This window comes from Orycteropus afer, unplaced genomic scaffold (assembly GCF_000298275.1).
Source record: "Orycteropus afer afer isolate SDZICR_OR568_19922 unplaced genomic scaffold, OryAfe1.0 scaffold00047, whole genome shotgun sequence".
Taxonomy (NCBI): domain Eukaryota; kingdom Metazoa; phylum Chordata; class Mammalia; order Tubulidentata; family Orycteropodidae; genus Orycteropus; species Orycteropus afer.
In genome coordinates, this window is record NW_006921634.1 from 15,267,921 (window position 1) to 15,280,960 (window position 13,040).

Sequence of the window (13,040 nt, forward strand, 5' to 3'; positions counted from 1 at the left end):
TCTTTCCAAAATAAAAAGTTTTTTTTTTTCATTTTTTTCTCCAAATTTCCATTAAAAACTTTTTTTTTAAACTCTTTGCTCTGATTTTTCTTGTGAATATGTACAGATCAGAAAAAGTTGCAATTCACAGAGTACTCGGTTCAAAAGAAGTATTTTATTGGTTAAGGTGCTGAATTGTAAAGAACTGCCGTGTGAAAATGTTTTTCTATCCCTCCAAAAAACCAAACTCACTGCCATGGAGTCAAATCCAACTCATAGTGACCTCTCTTGGGTTTCCAAGGTTGTAAATCTTTACAGAAGTAGACCATCCCATCTTTCTTCTATACAACATCTGGTAGGTTCACACCAATGACCCTTTTGGTTAGCAGCCAAATGCCTTAACCATTGCACCACCAGAGCTCCTATTCTATCCTTTAAACAAAAACCAAACCAAGCTCACTACCCTCGAGTAGATCCTGACTCACAGTGATCCCTTTTCGTTTCTGAGGCAGCATATCTTTCTGGAAGTAGATTTCCCAGTCTTCCTTCCCAGGAGTGGCTGGTGGGTTTGAACTGCCTACCTTCTGGTTAGCAGTCAAATACCTTAGGCACTATGTCACCAGAGCTCCTTATTCTATCCCTAGTCAGATCAAATAAAGGATTTGCAATTTTAAGTAAATTCCGGATAGTATTTTTACCCTATTAGAAAATAAGAAGAGCTGCATATCTCCAAAAACACAGAATCCTTGAATTAAATCCCATACAACTTTTTGTTATTTCTCATGTACTTCAAAGCCCTTAGAAGAAGAAAATTTTATTTTATGTATTATAGCCTCAAATCTCCAGTTCTTAAATCTAGATTTGGGAAAGCTAAGAAAAAAATCTGCTTATTATTTTGTTATTCTAAAAAAAAAGCAATAAATTTTTTGTCTACCAAGTTAAGGCTTCACATAAAATATTCAATCAGTGTAAACATAAATCTTTGAGTAATAAAACATTAAGAAAGCAAAACAACTATTTTTTAATAGGAATATAATTTGGTGAATAGACACTTTTAAATAGAAAATATAGCTTTTCTGGAGAGGAGGAAGATAATAAAAATCTATCTTTACCAGCAAAAAGTTTTAAACCACTGCTCTCTATAAACAATTCATAACAATAAAAACTTATAGGTAAATAAACATCATAGACAAATTGACAAAATTTTCACATAACCCACAATAGAAAAACATTTATGTAGAATTCATTTAGAATAATTTATATTTGGTAAATTGGATACATCAGGAATTTTTCTACTAAGAGCTATTTCAAAAGATAATAAAACATAAGCTTCCGTGTTATGTCTTAGCAATGATTCACAATACATTTGAATATTTTACTCTTATCTATCTAAACACTGACCATGAATGACACTAATGTCACACTGTGTCAATACTAGCATATATTTTCTTTAAAGCAATGGACATGGTATGATCTTTAACATTGCCCAATTCACATTCTCTGAAAGTGCTTTGTCAGTTAAAGCTTTCAACCGGTTTAAAAGTTAATGCTTCCCCATTTCTCCATGAGTGGAAAGAAAGCAAACAAATCCATGTTCAACAGTAAGGTCAGCATGACATAAAGCAACAAGAGCCAGTAAACTGAAAATGAGGTTGACATTCTGGGACTAATCCAGCAGTCCTGCAACCATCTTCCAAACTTCACAGCTGCAAAAGGCTGTGGACAAGCCTGGGCGCAGCCTCCGGGCATGTGCCTGGAGTTTGGGCTTAGAATGTGGTCAACTGCAAGGGGGATCAGATCCCTCCCTTTATGTTTTTCTTTGGTTATGGAATATTAAGAAAATAGATATATTAAATCACTACTGCTATCAGCTACTGCTATTTAACTTATCATCACTCTCTGAAATTCTTAAATCATCTCCAATTACAGGGAGGGCAAATTATTAAAGAAAACTATACTCTACCTCTTATTTTCAGTTAAGGTCATACTGATTCAAGCCTGACTCTGGAGCTATAGGTTCAAAGAGTCCCAGATAAATGAGGTTTGGAGGCTTTTACCATACCTTGAAGTGAAAACTTACAGGGATAGAGTCTAACCTGAACTTGATTTTTTAGGCCCAATTTAGTTTGGATTCATACTATGGGATATAAACCAATTCAGATTGGGATGGATCTATAATATGGAAGGGGTAGTCACTGAATTTACTAATTTTATTCAATTTTTGGATTTGTTAAGGATCAGGAAGTATGAAATGATGATATATAAAATGCATTGTAGATGCCAGGTAGAGAATGGTACTGTCCTTTCACCTAGCCTTTAAAGGAAACCCAAGGAGGAGTCCCTATGAGTTGGATCTGACTTGATGGCAGTGAGGTTGTTTTTTTTTTTTTTTTCCCCTCAATAAGGATAAAGTGCTATCTCAGAGCCCAGGCAAAATTATTTTCATTAAAATCACTTTCACTGTAGAAAAGGGAATGCCATTATATGTTAGTTTAGTGAAGATAAGCAATTTAGAATTTACCAAACTTTTGTTAGATTATCTGACTATATATTTCCATAAAATTGAAAGGATATGTAAATTATCCACATACTTTGGGAAAAAAGTAAGTTATGCCCTTATTTGAATTGTCTGCTTGTCCATTTTATTTTGTCACTGGATAAATGGTAGTTGAGATCTTGAATATAAAAATAGAGATCTTTGAATTGAAAAAGTTTTTTTGGGGGGGTTGATACACAAAAAAACAAAATCAAACTCACTGCTGTCAAGTCAAATCTGACTCATAGTGACCCCTCCTTGGGGAGCTCTGGTGGCATAGTGCCTAAGGCACTTGACTGCTAACCAGAAGGCTGGCCACTCCTGGCTAACCAGAAGGCTTCCACTCCTTGGAAGGAAGATGAGGCAATTTACTTCCGTAGTGATACTGCCTCGGAAACCCAGGGAGGGGTCGCTATGAGTCCAACCGACTCAACGGCACATAACAACAACAACATCACTATGGAAGTAGATTGCCCAATCTTCCTTCCAGGGAGTGGCTGGTGGGTTTGAACTGCAGCCTTCTGGTTAGCAGTCAGATGCCTTAGGCACCACACCACCAGAGCTCCCTTTTATACACAAGGCACTTGCAAAGTACATTAGAGACTATAAAAATATTTTAAAAAGGTCCATAGTCTTTCCTGAACACTGGTGTGCAAAGAGTAGATAAGAGAAACTGCTCTGATGTTCACAGAAAAGTATCTAGGATTTTAGTAGCTATCCTACTAAATATGTTTGGTGTCCTAAACCCACCAAAGGAACATGAGTATAAGATCAAGGTCACAGGAAGATCTCTTGTTGAACATATTATGTTATAATCTTTATAAGCATAGGAATGTTATTTTAGAGTTGATGATTTCTAGATCCAGGTTCTTTTTTTTGGAGCTACTATTATAGTAAAAATAGTCTGAGCATGTAGTAAAAATTCTTGGGAGGGCTGTGTTCTAGGCAAGCTCTCTACATTTTAAAGAAATACATCAAAAATGTCAAAATCAATAACACTATTCCTATTGTATTAATAATGAAAGGATGACAGGCTTTTCAGATTTCTAATAAAGCTGGCCCCAAACTCAAAAGATTTTCTTTTCAAGGGAAGAAATTAATTGAAATGTCCTAGCTGTGATTTCAAATAAAGAATAACAAACAGATCATATGTACAGAGGCATCAATGAAGCAACTGTTTTATCTAGATTTCTGGTTTACAGTAGAGTATAATCACTCTGACATAACTGTAGTCAGAACTATGACTTAATGAAAATATAATTAATAGCAGCTACTATTTCTGCTCTGGTAGCATAGTGGCTAAGACACTTGCCTGCTAACCAGATGGCTGACGGTTCAAACCCACCAGCCACTCCTCGGAAGGAAGGTTGGGCAATCCTACTTCCGTAGTGATACTGCCTCGGAAACCCAAGGAGGGGTCGCTATGAGTCGGGGCCGACTCGACGGCACTTAACAACAACAACAACAACAACTATTTCTGAATACCTGTATACTTCATTTCTTGCAATTTCTTTTAATTGCAAAATAAGTGGGGAAAGGCACATTAAATCAGAGACTTAAATGACTTTTTCAAGCTCATAAAATTAGCAAGAGGTGGAGATGTAGGGCACAGGCTTGGCTAGGTCAGCTCTTGCCACAGTACCCTTGCACTAAATACCACACTACCTATGGATAATATCAAAATTACAGGTTTTGACATCCCACGACTATTTCAAAGATGTGGCTTTGAAGGAAAACATACTGGTGATCATATATTCACATTATATGTATACCAATAAATACTTTCAATGTTGAATGTGATCACTGATAACATTCTAAATAATAATGTTCCTTAATCAAAACTGTTTTTAAACATTAAAGACTGTCAACATTTTCATACATAATAACTGATATTGAAGCTACAATTGCTTCAAACTGAAATGGCTTCTCAAATTTTTTTAAAAGACATTTTCATTAATCTTTTTCACTATTAATAGATGTAATCTTCAAGTATCTTCAGATATGAAGACTGTCTTCTTAGGATTTAATTTCATTATAGAGCTACTAGAAATAATATTCCCTATAGAATGAAGATAAAGGTTATGATGACTATGCAGTAATAGAGATACTAGTAAGTGGGAATCTATAGATGAAGATATAGAGATTAGCTGCCTTCTATTTGGAGGTCATGTTCTTTTTTAAAAGCCTTTTTTTTAAAAAAAAAAAAAAAGCTTAGTCTTAAATATTAAATCCTAGTGTTTAGACACTGTGGATCATGATCAACATCAAGACTATCAGATATTTTTTATGAAGCTGTAAAACAACCAACACCACAACAAAACAATTGTGCTCCTCCTGAGTCAACTCAAATCAGGATATTTAATATTTTGGAAATAAAAATTATGCTGATGAAAAAGGATTTGTAATAGTAAAATATTGTTTTAACTTAAAATTCAAAGTAACAAGAATCAGGTTACACAGAGGCCACATCATTCAACAGTTCTGTGGGTCTACTTCCTGAAAATAAAGAGCTAATGACATTTTATTTTTGACATATGAATATACACTTACTTATGTCACATAATCTATTCTGGAAGGTATCACTCCCACAAACTTAGATTTCCTTAAATTGTTACATATGGGAGAAATTAAAAATACTTTTATGAGGATGGCATTCGAAAGCTTTATCAATAGCCAAATGTGAATATAGACTTAATGCAAATAAATTACTGACCCTTGACTTAATCAAGGAAATATTTCATATTTATTTTAAAGTTAGTATCTCACATTGTGCTGCATTTTTTTCAAAAAAAAAAAAAAAAAAAACTATAGCAATACTTTGCTCTATCAAATCCAAATTGCATTTTCATTCATATATCAAAAAAATGGTTGAATGCCTTTCTTACCGGGCACTACAATTTATACCTACACTGGACTATAATTTTCTCAAGGTATAGTCTTCCTTCAGACTGTATTCCTTCAGCTCCAAATTCTTACAATACTTATTAACACTTTATTTCCTTGTACATAGTAGGTATTCAATAAATTTTTGCTCTGTGAAGTAATAAACAAGGAAAATATTTATATTGATGTCTATAATACAAAACAATTTAGGGGAAGTTTGGGCAACCTACTTCTGTAGTGATACTGCCTCAGAAACCCAAGGAGGGGTCACTATGAGTCGGATCCGACTTGACAGCAGTGAGTTTGGTTTTGGTTTTGGAAGCATAAGAAATCATTCAATTTGGAGGGTTTTTGTTTTGTTTTGTTTTATTTTTTAAAGAAGGAAATAATTAATATTCCATTCAATCTCTTTTCAAATTTAGAACAAGGAACAAAATGTTGTCCTTAATAAATAAAAAAAAAATGTACTTCTACTCTCCTATGTTATAAACAGAAAAAGAAGAGATCTTATAGAATAAAAGAAAAGGTAGACAATTTAAAAGAGGTGGAGAGATTAATGAAGATACTGAGATAAGAGAGCACAGGAAGATAAAGTTACAAAGTCATGGGAACAGAGATGTGTAGTGACAGAAGCAAAGAACCATTGAAATCTTTGGGATAATGGAGACAGGAAATGAACATTCAACTCTGCAGTCAACAAGCAATGTCCCAACTCACAAGGGCTCCCACTCTTCTAGAAGAGTTAGAATTATAGAAAATGTGCTGTTATAATACAGGTTGCATAAATCTCCAGGTGAACTAAAGAAAGAAGCAAATCATTGCCAGGAAGAGCCAAAGAAAGTTTTATATAAATGATGTTTGAGTTGAGTCTTGAAGATTGAAGATAGGAGTTGGACTGGTGTTAAAGGGAGAAATTCAGGCAGAAAATTGATAGTAAAAATATTTGCATGGCTGGAACATAAGATGAATTGTATGACTGTGGAGAATAAAGAGGAGAGAGGTGTATCTTTTGATGCCTGAGCACAACTGATTATCTGCTATGTGTCAGCATAGCACTAAACTAAACTAAAGATAGTGAACCAATTAAATTACAATCTCTTTTGGACATTTTAATGTGCAGCTACAGTTGAGAATCACTGTGATGGATGAGTTAAAGCCTGTGAACCTTCTAAAATGAGTTTGGCCTAGAGTGTGGTTGTTGTTGTTAAGTGTCGCCGAGTTGTTTCCGACTCATAGCGACCCCATGTATGGCAGAACGAAACACTGCCCAATCCCGCGCCAGCCCCACAAACCCTGCTATACTTGATCCCATTATCGCAGCCACCGTGCCAATCCATCTCATTGAAGGCCTCCCCCTCTTTTGGAGTGTGGAGCAAAGGAAAAACATGTGTGTAAATATAAAGATATTGAAGAACTGAGTACTAGGCAAAGGTCTGTGGCAGTATATGTGCATTCAAAGAAAAATAGATGTAGATAGACATACTAAGGAAAAGATTGTTTTTATACTAATATTGAGACTACATGGAATACTTGGGTTAAACTCATATTTAATGGCATAACACAGAGTTATAAATGTGTGCATTACCTATTATATTTGCACCATGGATATAATGATCCCAAGACAAGGGCCTTGGTTGTTTTTTTATCTCTATTTTAAATGCCCTATGACAGTATTGTAGTTAAGTGCTTGGCTGTTAACCAGAAGGTCTGGGTTTGAACCCACCAGCTGCTCCATGGGAGAAAGATGTTGCAGTCTGCTTTTGTAAAGGTTATAGCCTTGGACTTTATGGGGCAGTTCTACTCAAAAGAGTCATTATGAGTTGGAACCTTCTTGACAGCTGTAGGGCATAAAAGTTCAAAAGGAGCCCTGCAGTGTAGTGGTTAAGCACTTGAGTGCTGATGGAAAGGTTGGCAGTTTGAACCCAACAGCTGCTCCACAAGAGAAAGACCTGGCAATTTGCTCCCATGAAGATTATAGCAAAAAAAAAAAAAAAAAAAAAAGCCCATGGGGCAACTCTATTGTGTCACATGGACTCACTATGAGTTAAAATCATATACTATAACAACATTAAACACACACACACACACATATGCATGTTCGCGTGCCTGAATTTCATATAAATTGCTTTATATAGAAGAGAAAAATGATTGGTTTTGATTGAAATGCTGTGAATTTCACCAGTTTATAATTTGGGTGAGGGTGGTATGAACTTGCTTCTTCCTGATAAGTATTTTTTTAAAGAAGGGGTCTCCAATGACCTCAGAAAAGAGCTATTGTCTGTCTTCTAAAGAAAGATTTTTAGTTCATATAGTAAAATGAAATGTAAGTGTGGTTTGTTGTTATTTTAATTGGATGTATTGTTTTAAACCAGCATCTAGTATTTCCTGAAGCATCTAGAATTAGAACAAAGGCACTCAAAAATTTTCAACCTGAGATTCATCTATCACATCCCACTGAAAAATAAAATCATTCCCAACTTTTTGAGGAGTGGAGAGAGAGAATAGTAGTACTTTTCTCTTCCTTCTTTCCTTCTTTCTTCCCTCCATCCCTTCCCTTTTTCCTTCTCTTCCTTTTTCAATTTGAGAAAAAGTTTAAAAGAAGCTCTAATCACAAGGGTAGTTTAGCAGATAAGATATTATCCTAGTTTTAAAGGTGAAGAAATTGAGGTTCAGTGAGGTTAAGTTATTTTCCATATACCACAGCTAGTAAGAATTAGAGTTACGCCAAGACTCTCCTGACTTCCTATTTCTACTCACTACACCTTATTAGAGAACAACTCCCCCCACCACCGAAATAAAAAAAAAAGGTTAGTAAAAAAGTACAAAACCCATAATACTGTTGTCACAATGATATGGCTCTATTGAATAACTTCCTTAGAGATTTGTGTTTCCAATCTGGGAGACAGTCTTGAGATATAAGAGCTGTGATTCCTAGCTTGAGAAACATCTATCTATTTCAGTGTTTTTTTTTAAAAAATATATATTTTTTTCATTAATAGCCCCTTTGAAAATCTGATGAAAGTTATGAATCTTCTCCTCAAAAAATATATATATACACTCATACTGTTTTGCATACTATTTTAAAGGTCCCTTTTTAGAAATATAATCAAGGAAACAAAGGGAACTTCCTAGAAGTAACATATATAATAAGCTTTTTTTTATTATGGGTAAGAAGTTTTTTCTCTAAAGTAGATTTTTTAAGGTGCAAAATTTAAAAGCCCTCACCTAAGTGATATGGAATAAAATGGATAAGATTAAGTTTAGCTTATCAATTAACTTTAGTATTTTTTCAATCTGGTAAACTCTTAAAGAAAATATAGGTACACAAAAACACTTTTAAAATACTAATAGACTTTAAAGGAAAATTAGAATTTCACAATTTTTCTCTTAAATTTACATAATATGATATGTTATAAATGTAAGGCTTTGAGCAGAATATTGTAAAAACTGAGAAACTTAATAGTCCTGACAAAAACAAAAACATAAAGACATTCCACAAAATTTAGATATTTTTTAAATGACATTCACTTTTTATGAAAGAGAAGAGGTTTCACCATCCCTGCCAAAATCTTGGGTAATTGTGCAGCAATAACTTCAGACATCATTTCTGGAAATTCAACACTCAGTGCCCGGGACTGAATAAATGTATTCAAACAGTACAGATGAAGTTGTTTGACAAGCTGTTGGTTTAATGAACACAAAAGAAACAGATAAGAAAAGGAATAAATTCATATGCTATTCAAATATGACATATTTATGATATAAATATGTATCAAGATAGTTTCTTTTCTTCTTACTAGAAAATATCTCCCTCTACTTCCTAGAATAATATGCAAATTACTGCATACCCATTATGGAATATGCTGACACAGAAAGATTTTAAAAAGTGAAAGTTATTCACAATCCCATAAAACAGTCAATGCGAATATTTTGATGTATTTCTTTCAAGGTTTTTTTTTTTTAAATATACACGTAGACAGACATACCCAACTACACACACAATGCATACACACTTATATATACATATATATATATATGTTTTCAAAATGCAATTATTTTATATAAATTCTATTTACTAATCCAGATTTTTCACATAACAATATATTGAGTCTTTTCATGTTAATAAACATAACATAATAAATTTTGAGCATAATTTTTATTTTTATGAAAGTAAATCAAGTATACAATTTTAAAAGTTAAATTGTACTGCAAGATTTATAACAACAAAAACAACAACAGTAACCACTAAAAATCCACGAATTTGCTGATCTGCTTCTTCCCATCCTTATTCCGATTCCTCAGGCACAAGCATGCTCAACTGTTTCAGCCTGTGTCTTTTGCAATTTATCTCTTGATTTCTAATCATTTTATTTTCTCATATTTGACACAACTGATTAAGTTTGTAGTATGAAGACTGAGCTCCTGTATACCTCCTCTCTTCAACTTTTCTCCTTTCCTATTCTCTATATAGTTGTACTTCCATTTTCAACTAATTCAAGATCCAGCATTTACATTATAAAGATTATTATAGGATTCCATTTCCTTTCTTATATGATTGTTTGTAGTTTTCCAGAATATTCTTTATTTTATTGTAAGACATTTCTAGTTCCTGAGAAAGATTGTAATTCGTATTTGAAGTAAATTCTCCAAGACCTTATTAAAATGTCTGAAAACCATCATACTGATTTGATGGTTTGGGTTTCATGGTTTTACTAGGTGTAAAATTCTTTGAAATTTTTTTTCCCCTGTCCCTCATTAGAATTCTGAAATCCCTGCTCTATTGTCTTCCAGCTTCTGTGTTGCTGTTGAGAAGTCCAATGCCATTCTGAATCCTGATCATTTGTATGTGACTTTTTATCATTAGTATTATTTCCTCACTGGTATATTTACGAAATCTGCCTTCATCCCTGGTGTGCTGTAATTTTACAATAATGTGCCTTGGTACTAGCCAAATAGCATCAATTGTGCTGTGTCTGTACACTGGGCCTTTAGGATTAGAAACATATCCTTCAGTACAAGTGACATATCTTTCTCTTTGATAATCTGTATTTTGTTTCTTCTAGAAATTCTTACTAATTGAAGAACAGACCCTCTTCACTGATCTTCTAAGTTTGTCATCTTTTCTCTCCAGTTTTCCATGTCATTATCTTTCCCCCGCCTCCAGGAGTTTCAACTTTATATTTCAATTTTTCTATTGAATTTACAATTTCTGCTCTTCTATAATTAACCAAATATATATATATATATTTTGTTTGTTAAATGGCCCCCACTTTTAATATGTTCTATTCTTATTTCACAAGGAGCTCTCATGGCGTAGTGCCTAAGGCATTTGACTGCTAACCAGAAGGCTGGTGGTTCAAACCCAGCAGCCACTCCAGAGAACTGTGCAATCTACTTCCGCAAAGATTTACCACCTTGGAAACTCAAAGGGGGTCGCTATGAGTCAGAATCGACTCGAAGACAGTGAGTTTGGTTTGAGTTTAGAGTATTCTTATTTCAAAGGCACAGCATCATTTTTATTTCTTGAAGCATCTTAATTTTTTCTTTAAAGCTTTCATCTGTTCTTTGTACTGGTACTTTTATCTTTTGTGTTACTTTTTTCCCTGTTCACTTTGCTTTTTATCTCTTATTTTAGAAGCTTTGTTCAAATGGTTCTGAATATTTTGCTTTTTATTCATATATTTACAAGTAAAGCTTAAGGAGTTGGATATAAGTTGTATATGTGTGTGTTTGTGTACATGCACATGTGTGTGTACGTTGGGGGCAAGAAGGGTGCTGGTCAATGAGTAGGTTTCTCTGTAGGAAGATTAAGTGGCCAGTCAAAATTTTTATTAGAGGAGTCCCTGTCTGAATCTTTAGCCCTTTTTCATTTGGTATGTGTTCCTATTAGAAAATCCTCTGATCTTCTGTCAGGGGTAGGGGGGGTGCCAAAATCCTGACTGTAATTATGCCGGAATCATAGTGGGGAAAAGGCTGAGGTCTGTCAAGTCAATATGAAAATTTTTACCTAGTCCCCTATTTAAATATGGTATCAATGCCACTCTCTGTTGGGTCTAAGGACTCTGAGTTCAGATCCTTTCTGCTGTAGACAGTAAACCTACAGTCTCTGTTGAAACTGGGAAGGGGTAATTGCTTACCTCTGTAGGATGGGGGATGGGGATTTGGGTTGTAACTGCTCATTATGTACTTTCAATAGTCCTCCTCTTTGCAGTCCCTTTTCAATTTTCAAATTTTGGGGGGCTTCTGAATTCTTTTGTTTCTTGTTTGGCTTTTGGGCCCAAGTTTCTGCTTTTTCTATTCTGTTAACACTGTTTTACCACTAGTTAATCTGCTTTCTATTTTCCCAACTCTGTTGATATCTCTTGTCTGCTAACCTTTGTCTTCTTGTTCTTTTTTACTCTAGACAGTTTTCTATGCCTTTATTGTCATTTTAGTGTGGTTTTTGGGCATAGCAGCAACAAAAGTTTCTATTCAATATGCCTTTCTTATAAAAATATATCTTACTTTATTAATCTAGTTTTGGTATTCCGCATTTCTAGGTATTTGTTTTTTTCTCCATTGCAAGTAATGATGTAGTAAATATCCTTACATACTTATCTTAAATATGTACCCAATTATTTATTTATGATAAATATTAAAGAGTAAATACTTGAAAAGCATTCAAATTTTAACTTTTGCTATATACTTCCAGATAGATCCTCAGGAATATTATTAATTTACAATTCCATCCAAAATTATATGAGTATCTTATTTACATAGCCATACCTTTGCTTTTCATGGATATATACAATCTCTTCTAATTTTACCCATTAATATTTGAGAACAAAGTAAAATTCAGGAAAATGTATCAAAATTCCTAATTATAATCATGAAAAATATTCTCAGTTATATAAATACTAATAAAAGGATATTTGGGTGATCTACAAGTAAAAAAAAAGTACAATGTAGATTTGGAGCAGTGTGATACAAATACTCTTTTAATAGACAATTACAAATATGAATTTGAAGGCAGCATGAAATTAAAATTTAGCATTAACATATAAATAGTTTCAGAAATTCACAGAATAATCACTGATATTCTGCATGAGAAAACACTTACGTCATGCAAGTTATCAAGAAGTTTTGTAAGCTGATAGAAACGCTGTGAGCTCGAGACAACTCCTTTTTGTCTCAAACCAATTGCCTTAATGAGTTCTCTAATGTAGCTTGATCTCATCTCTTCAAACTGGTTTTGACTTCTTAGTCCTTCCAAAGGAACTGTAAGAAGACAATTACAAGTGACAGTGATGTTTTAAAATATAACACTATCACAGTTTATGATTAACTTAAAATTGTGAGCTATCCAATGATGATTTCTTTTGATATATAACTCTAAAAAAGTTAAATAGGCAAAAGAGTGCTACTGATAGCATAAGTGCATGTAAATTTCTGGTCAACTGGAGAGAAGAATTTGATTACAAAAAGGTGACCTAAAGAATATTTCAGCTTGCTCATTTTAAAGCTTTATCAGCCAAGGACACTCGGGGCCTGCAAGACTGAAAAGGTATGACATTCTTCTTGTTACTACACCCTATACCTGCTTGGTAAACGGAGGTGTGGCCAGCCCCACTCCCACCTACCTTCTGGGCCCACAGGAACTCCA

At 33.9% G+C, this 13,040-nt stretch overlaps 1 protein-coding gene across 1 annotated transcript in view; it reads right to left on the reverse strand.

The window, feature by feature from the left end:
• Positions 1-8,922: 8,922 nt before the first annotated feature.
• PGR (progesterone receptor) overlaps positions 8,923-13,040 on the reverse strand; it is a 104,907-nt gene continuing 100,789 nt past the window's right edge. Inside the window, exons 7-8 of the mRNA XM_007938081.2 lie at positions 12,498-12,655; positions 8,923-9,078 (exon numbers count right to left, since the gene is read on the reverse strand). Coding sequence (XP_007936272.1) covers positions 8,923-9,078; positions 12,498-12,655 — 314 coding nt within the window. The remainder of the gene's footprint in view (positions 9,079-12,497; positions 12,656-13,040) is intronic.